General features: G+C 59.0%; 1 protein-coding gene across 3 annotated transcripts in view; it reads left to right on the plus strand.

Moving 5' to 3' along the window:
- Window positions 1-11388, plus strand: part of GALT (galactose-1-phosphate uridylyltransferase) — a 27994-nt gene extending 16606 nt beyond the window's left edge. For 2 of the 3 annotated variants that reach the window (XM_084628810.1, XM_084628809.1), the window contains exons 5-11: window positions 688-817; window positions 2053-2109; window positions 5869-5991; window positions 6401-6533; window positions 9625-9708; window positions 9910-10064; window positions 10366-11388. In XM_084628810.1, the coding sequence (XP_084484936.1) occupies window positions 688-817; window positions 2053-2109; window positions 5869-5991; window positions 6401-6533; window positions 9625-9708; window positions 9910-10064; window positions 10366-10431 (748 nt within the window). In that variant the 3' untranslated portion in view covers window positions 10432-11388. The remainder of the gene's footprint in view (window positions 1-687; window positions 818-2052; window positions 2110-5868; window positions 5992-6400; window positions 6534-9624; window positions 9709-9909; window positions 10065-10365) is intronic. The other variant, XM_084628811.1, reaches the window with a different exon arrangement.
- Window positions 11389-12051: the final 663 nt, after the last annotated feature.

The raw sequence follows: 12051 nt of genomic DNA on the forward strand, positions 1-12051 counted from the left end.
CACGTGTCCTGTCCACTGTCCCCTCCAGCTGGGTCCTGGCAGGAGAATCACATGATGGTGCCGTCCCCGCAGGGGTTAATGCTGTGGGGCATTTGAAAGCTATTTCCTTCACCCCAAAACCCCTTGCTGGCTCCCAGGTTTCAGCCCTGGCTCTGCCACCATCCGGCTGGTGACCCTGGGCAAGTCACCTGCCCTCTCTGGGCCCTGTTAAATAGGGGCAGTGCTCTGCCCGACCCGCTGCTCCCAGGGTGCGGGAGGGGGGGACATGGGCTTGCGAGGCTGAGCGCATTCACGCTTGCTGAGGATGCAGGTCCCATAGAAACACTGGCAAATAGCCCAGCGTCTCCATCGCTTTGGGTCAGACCCGCTGTTCTGGGTGTGTAGGAACCTGGGGGAGCTGTGAGAGGAGACGGAGACCTGTGATGGGGCCATCCCGGGTGGCGGTGGTGGGGCAGCTCTGTCTCTGTGGCCTGCTCAGTCTGGGGCCTCTCTGCTGAGCTGCCCGGGGTGGGGCTGGGGGCTGAGTGCCAGCTGCAGGGACCGCTTGTTGTGGGGCTAGATTACTGGGGGCGGCTGGGAAAGCGGGGGGGTGGTGGTGGTGGTGACTGGGCTGTAGTGAGGAAGACACCTTCCTCCCCCCCCCCCAGGCTCGTGCACTCACAGCCGTCTCTCCCTGCCCTCTCGCAGCAAGGTCTTGTGCTTCCATCCTTGGTCTGACCTGACGCTGCCGCTCATGTCGCTGGCCGAGATCCGGGCAGTGATTGACCAGTGGGCGGAGCTCACGGCGGAGCTGGGCGCTTCCTATCCCTGGGTGCAGGTCAGTGCCTCCCCCCTCCTCTCCAATGGGGTGGTGGGGAAAGGTCCTGCAGGGGTGCAGCATGGGCAGCGGCAGGCCAACCCCCCCGTAGACGCATTGCACCCTCTAGGGGTGGGTGAGGGGAATGCAGGCTCCGGGCACATGCGTATAGGCTTGGGGGGGATCAGACAGCTGGCAGCTCCTCACACCAAGCCGCAAGCTGTGACGTGCCCGGATATGTGTGTCTCTGAGTGGCATTCGGTGCTCTCCGCCTGCTGCAGGGGGTTAGTTTCTGAACGACTTTCCTCCAACGTGGGGCAAGGGTCTGCGTAGCTAGGGAGTGCTGTCACCGTTATGTGGGCTCTAGCAGTGAGAAGCCAGGATTCCTGGGTTCTAGTCCACTGGCTCACCTGTGTGACGGCTCTGTGCCTCGGTAGCCGTACCTGTGAAATCGGGAGAATGACCCACACCTTCCCAGGGCATGGTTGTGAGGCCAAATCTATTAACGCTGGTGCAGCATCGCGTGCTGCTGAGAGCCACTAGACGTGCAAAATGGTAGTGGGCGTGTTATGAGCCTCTCCTGCCCCTGCTGTGCCCCTTACCGTTCCCCACCTGCCCCCCATGGTCTGTGCTGGGCAGATTGTCTGCGACGTCACCAGTTTTGTATCCCAGCCAGAGTGGTGCTGCCATCGAGTTGTGCCTAACGGTCTGGAGAGCCAGACCAAGCTTCCTCCCAGTTCTCTGGGTCCTCACTGATTCACTGGTGAGCGGGTCTCTGAGCCCCCTCGCTCCCAGCCTGAGACTTTCCCCGTGCTGCTAGACCACTGCCTTTGGCTCAGGGCTCCCCTCTCCATTGGTCATGTGCGCTCCCAGGGTCTAAGGAGAGAACCTTCCTCTCCCCATGTGGAAGAGTCTGATCTAGAGCAAAGGGATTCTGCAGTGCACCCACTGAGCTTGGTTGGCCTCCTTCCCCATCCACTTGGGGTCTCGGAGTCTCGCTACATCTGTGCATTGAACCGCTCTGCCCAGAGGCCGGTCACTGTCACTATCACCCCCCAAGTGGTTGATAGGGAAACTGAGGCACAGAGCAGGTGAGTGACTTGCAAAGGCCTTTCAGGGGCAGAGGTGGGAATAGGACCATGGAGTCCAGATTCTCAGGGCAGTGCTCCAACTGCTAGGCTGTGCTTCCTTGCCAGCAGCTGCCGACAGCTGACATTAGAATAGTCCCGAGAGCTTCTTTTCCCTTCTCTCTGCAGATATTTGAGAACAAAGGGGCCATGATGGGCTGCTCCAACCCTCACCCTCATTGCCAGGTAAGGGAACCAGCTGCTCGCACCCCGGGGACTGTGCCATGGGTGGGTGTGTTGTGTTATGGGGAGGGGAAGGGGTGTCCCAGCACCCTCCTGCTCCTCCCTTGATCTTCTCTGAAAAGTGACTCTTGTGAGCCCTGCTGGCAGAGCCCCCAGCTTTGCAATGTTCAAATTGCTCCTGTGGCATCTCCTTCAACAAATGAGTGTTTAAACCTCTCCCTCGCGACATCTGAGCTGTCCAGACAGCAACGCAGGGCTAGCCATGGAGTCTGAATCCTAAAGCATGTCTGCCTCCTTGCCCCCCGATGCTTTCCATTTCCTCAGGTCTGGTCAGTTCTCACTTGGCAGTCAAGTCCATCATCTAGGGCCCTGATGCTGCAGTTGGGCTGGTGGAGGGTTGACCTCACCCTGGTATCTGATTGCAGCTCCTCTGCACAGGGACCTGCCTCCTGCCTGGGGTGTGGGCTGAGCGTTGTGTCGGGGGTGCCGTTTTGCACAGCCACTTTCCTGACTAGATTTTGCTTCAGCCTCTCCCTCCCACTGAGAGCCAGAGGTGACAGCACTGAGCTGAGCACTGGGGTGTGGGCTGAGCACTGAGCACCTGGGTGGGCAGGGAAACTGACTAGCTGCCAAGTGAAACTGATTATTGCCATCTCCCTGTCCAAACCCAGGGCAGGGCGAAAAGAAAAGGGCCAGCATCACCAGTGCGAAGTGAACCAGACTCGGGATTCCCTCAGCCTCCTTGGTCCCAGGCGCTGACAGCCCAGCCGAGGGACTGCCCTAATCTCACTCGTACAATCCTCTCAGTGTTCCTTCTGATATGGGAGCTGCTTAGTGCACCCTATTGGGTCAGGGTTAAGATTGGGTGGCCCATAAATGCACCTTCCCATTTGTTCCTCCTAAACTGTCTGGCTGCCCGGGTAACTTTTTGTGGGTTGATCCCTACCCAGTGTAGATCTTGACTTAGCTAACTTGACTTCAAAGGGGCATGCCTCTTCGTGCCAGCTGAAGATCTGGCCTTGTATGTGGGCCCCGGGTTATGTTACCCTCCCACAAAACATGCCGATTCTCCCTGTTCTGTTTTGTTTGGCGGAAGGGGGGACAGCTGTAGCGGTAACTAGAAAGGAGTTAATAGAACTTCATAGCCACTGCGAGGGACCCTACAATGATGAAACCCTGGAAGTGCACACAGTTGCTGGTTGAAAGCACACCTTGTGCAAAGCAAACGGAGGGGAGACCAAATGCCTTGTAAAAATCTAAAACCTCTTCGCTGTCCATCTTCAAAAAATACTTTTCTCATTGAGAGCAACTCCCTTCTCTCCCATTCCTCCCCCCCAGTCTTTTCTAATCTGGGAAATGTTACGGGTGCATTTATACTTCACGATGAGGCTTATTGTATGTTTTCCGCTGTTTAGCCTCAGCCTTTGTGGATCACAATTTCACCATCAGGTGGCAGCATAAACCTGCAACTGGCTTCTTCTCCTGGCCGTTCCAGGTTCTGCTTTTTCTGAGCAACCTCCCCAGTCCATCCCTCCCCCAACCTTGTGCCTGTGGTGGGAGGTGGGGAGGCTGCTGCCGAATAGAGCGGTTTGAGGGGGGGGATTGTACCATCCGCTTGGGAGCATTTTAAGTGGGGAGCATGTGAAGCGATCCTTCCTGGTGCTCCCAGAGAGCTGCTGAGGCCTCTGCCCTCGGGATACAGCTGGGAGCGAAAGGCCCTTTAGCTTCCAAAGCTGTCTCTCCGGCTCTGGCTAGCATCAGCCTTTAGTGTAGCCCTGCCAGCTATTGCAGGGGCAGGGTGGGCTTTCCTGCCCCCCCCCACCTCCCTGGGGGGGCCCACTGCTAGCCCACAGGTGCCACCTTCTGCCTCAGCCCTCCCTGTGGAGCTGCTTCCCAGCTGGGAACTCAGCCCCGCACTAGCTGTGTGGGGAGAGACTTCTGGAGCTCCACCCTGGTGACTCTCCGGGGGTAGGGGATGTGCCATCTGCATCTGCCCAGGGAGCCAGCGGAGTGTACCCATGAGGAATGGTGATGCCAGCTCCCTAGACTGGGGAGAGTGCCCAGGGAAACCCATTAACCACTGTAGGGTCTGCTGTAATCTGTTCCCCGGTGCCCTCAGTCCTCCAGGGGCAGGACGCCTAAAGGGCCTGTTGCTGGTCAGGTGTCCACTGCAGCCCTGCCTGCCAAACGGCATCTAAAGATCCCACCTCAGGCTCCACTGTGCGCATAGAAATCCCCCAGTTACAGCCCCCAAGCAGGGTTCACGCCGGGCTGCTGAGATGCTCCCTGCAGCTCTGGCTGGCTGCAGTTCAGCACAGGTGGGTGTCGGGCACCCCCTGAATGCTATAGCAATGGGCACCCAGTATAGAAAGGGGCACGGAATGGGGGGAGCTTTTCTGTCTCCCGTGCAGGAACCACCCAGTCCCGAGGGGCTGGGCCCAGCTGAGTAGCCGGCTCCTGGATCTCCCATCCTCAGACGTGTTGTGCCCAGTGACTCGGGTGAAATGCTGAGAGGGGGACTCTGTGGGGAGGGCCTCGGGGCTGGGGCTGTGGAGTTTGTTCGGGGCTTGGCTTCTTCTTACCTGGTGATGAGCTGGAGGGAGACCAGGGAAAAGCCATCGATCAATGGGGCTGATTTGAGGGGGTTGGGAGGAGAATCTGCTAGGCTTGGCCGCGTGACATCTCGGGGAGCATCTGTCACACAGACATCCAGGAGTGGCAGGGCGTGGGGCCTGTCATGGGAAGGTGCCAGCGAGACACTTGCAGAGCTCAATCTTATCGAAGGGAAGGATATGGGCTGGCTGGCTTGTGGTCTGTGAGTGCCTGCGCAGGAGATGATTTATTGTAGCAGAGCCTCCTTTATCCAAGTCAAAGGCAGAACAAGATCCAGGGGCTGGAAGCTGACCTCTAGGAGTGAGGAGTCACATGCTCTTGGGCTGGACGTGGGGATCTCTGGGTGGGGCTCTCCGGCCTGGGTTATGCGGGAGGTCCGAACAGATGATCACAGCGGTTGTTGTGGCCCCAACATCTGACTCTAGTTTCTGAGGATTCCTAGGGGACAGCGCAGAGGGACCGGCTGAGATTTAGAGAGAGGAAGTTGAGGCTGATCTCAGGAAAAACATTCCCTGCAGTGAGCGGGGTCAGGTTGGGGAATGGTCCCTGTCCTGCCCGCCGGGTGGGAGCGCCGTCTCGAGACATCTAAACTAGGTGGATTGAAGCCCTGGGGGAGGGGCTGTTCTGAGACCGCTCAGCTGTTCCCCCGCCCCCAGCTGTGTGCCATGGGGATGCTGTCGGTCCCACCCGATGGCTGTGGCAGGGGTTGGTGGGTCTCCACCTTGCAGAACCCACCATCAGGGCACGCGCTGACTGGCCCCCTTGGTGGCCGTGAGGCCAGGGAAGGGATGGGCCCTGGAGATGAGGCAGGTGGGGGAGGAGCTGGGCTCAATTCCTTGCTGAGACGTGCCATCCCTGTCTGTCGGCCCATGCGGGGCTGGGGGGGATCACAGAATCAGAAAGGGGACTCTGCCGTACACGGGGAGCGGGAGCGGGTAGGGAAATAGCAGGGCACCAGGTGCTCAGCCCTGTTCTTGCCAGTAGGTGGCGCTCTGGTACCACAGCTGGGGGCCTCTGCTGTCCCCACTGGCGCCCGCTGCGTGGAGCACAGCTGCACCATGCAGACCCACCCATCGCTTCACACTGTCCCCGCGGGGTATCTCAGCTGCTCCCCTTCAGCGACTGCTTCTCTCCTGCCCCCCCTCCCAGGTCTGGGCCAGTAACTTCCTCCCCAACGAAGCCCGGCTGGAGGACCGGACACAGCGGCAGCACCTACAGGAGCGCGGCGTGCCCATGCTGTTGGAGTACGCCCGGCTGGAGGCCCAGAGGAAGGTAGCCGCCTGTGGGCAGGGGCGTTGGCTCTGTCTGGGGGTGGTCATGGCTCCCCCCGGGAGGCAACAGGGAGGGGACCAGCTCCAGATCCTGCTGGGGCCAGGTCTGGACTCCTTTTAAGCAAGGCCCCTTCTCCTAAGATTAGCTTCTTTCTGTAATGGGGCTCAGAGAGCTCGATGTTTGTGTGAGACCCTCTTGCAAAAGGATGTGCAGGGAGCTCAAAGCACCTGCCACTGCTGCCATGTGAGGGAGATCTGCCCTAGCTTGCATGGCAGAGACCTGCGGCCTGGGAGCACCCCTGGGTCCTGCCCCCCACTTCACTGTGTCTGGGCAGGGCTGGCATGACTAGCCCCCCCTCCCAGTGTGGAGGGCTTTGCAGCCCTTCAGCATGGCGCTCTGTCCCCTGCAGGAGCGGCTGGTGGTGGAGAACGCGGACTGGCTGGTGGTGGTCCCCTATTGGGCCGTGTGGCCTTTCCAGACCCTGCTCCTGCCCCGCCGTCACATCTGCCGCCTCCAGGAGCTCAGCGACAGCGAAAGGGATAGTAAGTGGCTGCCCGCTCCTGGCCCTGGGCGGAAATGTCCTCCCTCTGCCCCAGCTGCATGCTCTGCTCTGGAGCCAGCTGCTGCATGCGTCCACCCCTGCTCCATGGACCATGGGGAGGAGCCTGGAGTGGGGGTAGAATGTCCTCTGGCCCCGCCTCCCAGCTGCTCTCACCCACGCCTGCCATGCTCCAGCTGGGGGCGAGAGGCAGGGCTTGGACCTTAAACCTTCCCCACTGATTAGCCCACTGGCCCATCCTTCACCAAAAGTCTTTGTTCAGTGGCTGAGAAGCAGCTTGAGGCATCTGTTTCTTGTGGCTAACAGCAGAACAAGGAATCAGAGAATGGCACGGTGCCTAACACCAGGAGCTGGGACTCTGGGTTCTTTTCCTGGCTCTGACACCAGGCAAGGAAATCTAGCTTTTCCTGCCTCAGTTTCCCCATCTGTAGAATAGGGGTAATGATGCTGCCCTGCCTGGCAGGCAGCTGTTAGGTGTCATGGTTTGTAAATTGCTTTGAGCCCCGCGAATGCGGGGGTCAGATGTGGGGGTGGGAAGAAGTTGTTACACTCAAGCTCTACCCACTTTGGATGCCTGAATGAGAGTGTTTATAGCCTATTATGAAAATCTGCACAATGCGACCCTCCCCTTTCTTGTGTGCTCTGATCAGCAATGAGAGTTAATCATATGAACATGTAATGTCATCATTCCACTTCAGAGGGAACACCCGACTGAGATGAGTGGGGACAGCTTGCACATCTCAGAGCCGTTGTTTCAGGCTGTCCGCAGACTCGGGCAGATGTGCTGCAGTGGGCTGTGTTTCTCATTCATAAAGAGACCAGAGCGTTACTGCGCTCTCCAGAGTCTCAAAGGCAGCTGCTAGGGGAGTCCGCTTCAGTCCCGTCCCATCCTCGCTTGGAGGCAGCCGGAGCTTTAAAGGTTCCTGGGAAATGCTGGATTTGCAATGCAGGCAGCGTGCCTGTCTCTCATACCAGCTCCAATCACTGCTTCCCATTGTCCCACCCACCCCCCGCTTTGACTGCTGGTGGATTGCAGGGTCCCCAGCCCCCGTTCCCATTTCCTTCTCTTGCACTGTATGAAATCAGAAGTGGGGGTTCTGGAGCGTGGCGGAGCAGCTCCGGCTGTGTGCCCAGCACGAGGGATTGGAGGGCAGCTCTTTGTTGTTCAGTTCCCCAGGTGCTCTGTGCTGAGCTGGGCTCAGGATGTGGGGGTGCTGGGAGGCTGAGTCCTGCATGCTTGTCCCTGCATGGTGCCATGCCACTCATGCGAAGCTTCCAGAGCCAGGCTTGGGCTGGTGCTTGGTGTGTCCCACAACTCCCTGACAGTAAGGAATAAACTTGGGCATCCTGCCTGCCTGCCCTATGTTCGGCCCACTAGGCTGGGAGGTGGGGGCGGCCGACGCTGTGCTGAGGTCAGGTGGCTCGGTATGCGAGGCACAAGCTTTCCCAACAGGTCCTGGGGCTCTGGGAAGTTTGCAGATGTCACACAGACTGGGGTTGAGGTGAATAATGAAAAGGGCAGGTCCCTGATACAGAGCCATCTGAATCGCTTGGTAAACTGGGCACAAGCAAACAATGTGCTTACGTTTTAATAGGGCTTAGGGCTAAATGGAAATGAATCCATCTAGGACTAAAGAATGCAGGCCGCGCTTGCAGGATATGGGACTCTCTACTGGGAAGCGGTGAAGCTAAAGAAGATTGGGGGCTGATGGTGGATAATCAGTTGCATGTGAGCTCCCAGTGCGACACCATGGCCGAACAAGCTAGCGCGATCCCGGGATGCATAAATCGGAATCTCAAGTAGGAGTAGAGAAGTAATTTTACATCTGTACCTGGCACTGGTGCAACCGGTGCTGGAATCCTGTGCCCAGGTCTGGTGCCCACAATCCAAGAAGGATGTTGATAAATTGCAGAGGGTTCAGAGAAGAGCCACAAGAACGATTAAAGGACTGGAAAACCTGCCTGAGAGTGACATGTGACTCTCAGAGCTCAGTCTTTTTAGCTGAACAAAGAGAGGGTTAAGGGGTGACTTGATTATAACCTATAGGTAACTACACTGGGAGCAAATATTTAACAATGGACTCGTCAGTCTAGCAGAGGAAGGTCTAACATAATGTAATGGCTGGAAGTTGAAGCGAGACAAATTCAGACTGGAAATAAAGGCGTAAATTTTTAACAATGAGGGCAATTAACCATTAGAACAATTTAGCCAGGGTCATGGTAGGTTCTCCATCACTGACAATTTTAAAATCAAAACTGGGTATTTTTCCAAAATATCTGCTTCAGGGTTTATTACGGGGCAGTTCCAGGTTTGTGTTCCACAGGAGGGCAGACTAGATGATCGCAATCTGGCCTTGGATTCTGGGAAAGCACTGGGATGGGGCAGGGGCACTGCCTGGCCCCCAGTGAACAAGGGGTTAATCTCAGGGCAGATTCCCCTGTCCCAGAGGCACTAGGGAAGGCGTGGCTGTGCAGAGGAGGGTTGTGGTTTGGGGTCCACCCCAGAGGCACTGGAGCAGTTTGAACCAGGGGTTAGGTTGGTGGGTGGGAAGGGAGGATGAGCAGCGTTCCCTTCTCAAGCAGTGCCAGGGTGAGGTGTTCTCTGTATCCAGCCAATCGGTGACATGATCCCTCTTCTCCCTTGCAAGCTCTGCCCAGCAGTGAAGTAGTTAAGGGCATTGGTGGTCGCATTGTCGTTAGGTTCCAGAGTCGACACTCGCTGTGTCCCATAAGGGCAAGGCCCCAGTTTGTGTTTCCATAGCTGCGACCCAAACTGGCCCAGCCCGAGGTGTCGGACTGCTGTGAGCTCTGGCTTGGAACGTGAGTTCTGGAGAGCTTCCCCCTTGCTGACTGGGTCGCTGCCAGGGCACTGAGCTGCCTCGCAGGCGGGCGTGAGATTCTGCCCGTGGCCAGATGCGACCCAGGGAAGAGTTTTTGTGCTTTTCCTCTGAAAGCTTTGCCCCCCCGTCTGCGCCAGGGACCCTCCTGTTATCTGTGCCACCACACGGGCCAAGGGCTTGCGGGCGGGTTGGATTAGGGCTGGTGACAGATCACTCGCTGTCCTTGTGTTGCAGGTCTGGCTTCAATCATGAAAAGGCTTCTCACCAAGTACGACAACCTCTTTGAGGTTTCCTTCCCCTACTCCATGGGCTGGCATGGTACGTGGCTGGGGGGTGGGGGGGCCGGGGAGGTGAGTGCTGGGCGAGTCAGGGCACCGGGTGGCTCAGGAGATTGGCATGTGGGGTTGACGGTTCAAATCCAGCCCCTGCCGGTCACGGTGGCTGCTCGGGGGGCCATGTGAGCAGAGTCTCAGTCCTGTGACCGGTACCTGGAATCGTTGCTGGGCTTGTGTCTGGCAGGCGCCCCCACGGGGCCTCACTTGGGAGAAGACTGTGGGCACTGGCAGCTTCACGCCCACTACTACCCGCCCCTCCTCCGCTCGGCCACTGTCCGCAAGTTCATGGTGGGCTACGAGATGCTAGCCCAGGCTCAGCGGGACCTGACGCCGGAGCAGGTGAGCGGCACGAGCCCTGGATCGGGGGCAGGGTGTTCTTGGGAGCGGGCTCTGTTAGGAGTGGCCTAGGCTGGGCACCCAGGGGCGGGTGTGGGGCTGCAGGCTGGGAGTTTACCCCCCCGAAGGGTGGGCTGTGGCGTAGGGGTTTGGTGCCCCCAATAGGCCGTGCTTCTGAACTGCAGGAATCAGCCCCCGATTTCTTTGCCCGTCCAGTTGGAGCAGCCACGTGGGGCCTTGGTGCCGGTTCTAGTGCCCTCGGCTCCCTGCTGAAGTCTCACCCGTGCTCTCCCTTTCCCCACAGGCTGCTGAGCGCCTGAGGGCTCTGCCCGAGGAGCATCACAGGGTGAGGCCACGGGAGGCAGCGTGACGAGCCGCGTCACACAAGGAGGGGAGCTGGCACATTGCAGAGGGGGCCGCCGGCCGCACACCGGAACTCAGTTACTTTGTTTTTCTGACCAGCGGGAATTGGGCTGGGGGGGATCTTCTCTGCAGCTGGAGGCGCTGGTGGGCAGAGCACGGTGGAGTCTGTTCGACAGGCCACTTTACGGGCAATGATAGTCACCACTCAAGGTGAGGCTGAGACCTGCAAACTTGTGAGCCAGTTGGAAAGTTCTGCAGGTCTCAGAAGGCATCCGAGTCTGCCCCTTGTAGAGGAGCAACCAGTACAGGTCCCACTGGCTTCCCGTCCCATCCCCCGTGCGCTCGCTGGAGGTGGCATTTCGGAGCCCAGGGCCCTGGCTCCTAGGGTGGGTGACTGGCTGTGTGAGCTCCCCACAGCCTCAGAGCTGGGTCTCTGGGGGCTGTCACCCCATGGGAGCTCCCAGGCTGCAGCGGGTGGAGAGCTGCTGTCAGCCTACTGTGTCAGCAGTGGGGCGCGCTGTGGCATATACTGAAAGGGTGCTCCGGAGGGCTCAGGGAGTGATGTCACCCAGTAACCCCTGTGGGCTCCTGGCTCCTATGTGCATCAGCAAGGGGCCTGGTTCTGGCTTGTGGGAGGCAGGGGCGTGGCGGGAAGTGGTCCAGAGTCCCTGGGCCTGCTGCTGAGGGACAAATTCTCTGTAGCTTTTTTAAGCTCTTGATGCCCACAGTTCCAGCCCCACACATGCCAACCCCAGGGCCAGCCCCTACCCCACTGGTGGGCTCAGAGAGCCCGATGTATGATGGGGTTTAGCTCCTCACTCCCACCCTTTGCCCCTGCCGCCCACCTGCCATTGTGCGCCATGGCCAGCGGCTGCTTGCTCGCCTGCTGCCTCTCACCAGCTCTCCACGGAGCTGCCTGTGGGCGCTTGGCTTTTCACTCGCTTCAATAAACCCTAAAACCAAAGCAATGCTGCCTCATGCTGGTTTGGAGCTCAGGGGCCAGATCTCAGCCGCTGTAACTCCCTGGAGCTCTCCGGGGGTATATGCCAGCTGAGGTTCTGGCCCAGAGCGTCTGGGGCTGCGGGGTGGGGGCTGTACGTGTCTCGCTGCCTGGGGGCAGGCAGCCAGCAGGTGCAGCGCCCTCCAGAGCCGTCTCCCCCTCGAGTGTGCGAGGTGTGAAGAGCACTCTAGTTCGATTGCTCTCGCGCTATGTCTCCAGCACCCCTGCCCTGCCGGTGCCAGGACCCAGCCCCTCGTGGGAGGTGCAGGCAGGGAATCCTGCAGGGCCTGTCTGGCTGAGCTGTTGTACCCCGGCATTCACGTGGCCAAGGCTCAGCCCGGCCGGGGGTTTCGGCTGCCCCTGCTGCTCAGATCATGCCCCCTATTACTGCTGCCTACGCGTCTCCCTCCCCACCCTTCCAGCCAGCCGATCCCTATTTTTCAAGTGGGTAAACTGAGGAGGAGCCGCCTCCTTCCGTTCTCTGTCCTTCTGATTCTGACAGCATTTGTGTACTGCGCTGTGACAGTGGCCGCCCCCTCCGCCCCCAGGGGCACTAGAGCACATTGCATTGACCTTCCGCCCACCCCCCCCCCCAGTGGTGCCAGGGGGCACTACATTGACCCCCCC

Source organism: Lepidochelys olivacea (assembly GCF_965140295.1).
Source record: "Lepidochelys olivacea isolate rLepOli2 genome assembly, chromosome: 5".
Classification (NCBI taxonomy): domain Eukaryota; kingdom Metazoa; phylum Chordata; order Testudines; family Cheloniidae; genus Lepidochelys; species Lepidochelys olivacea.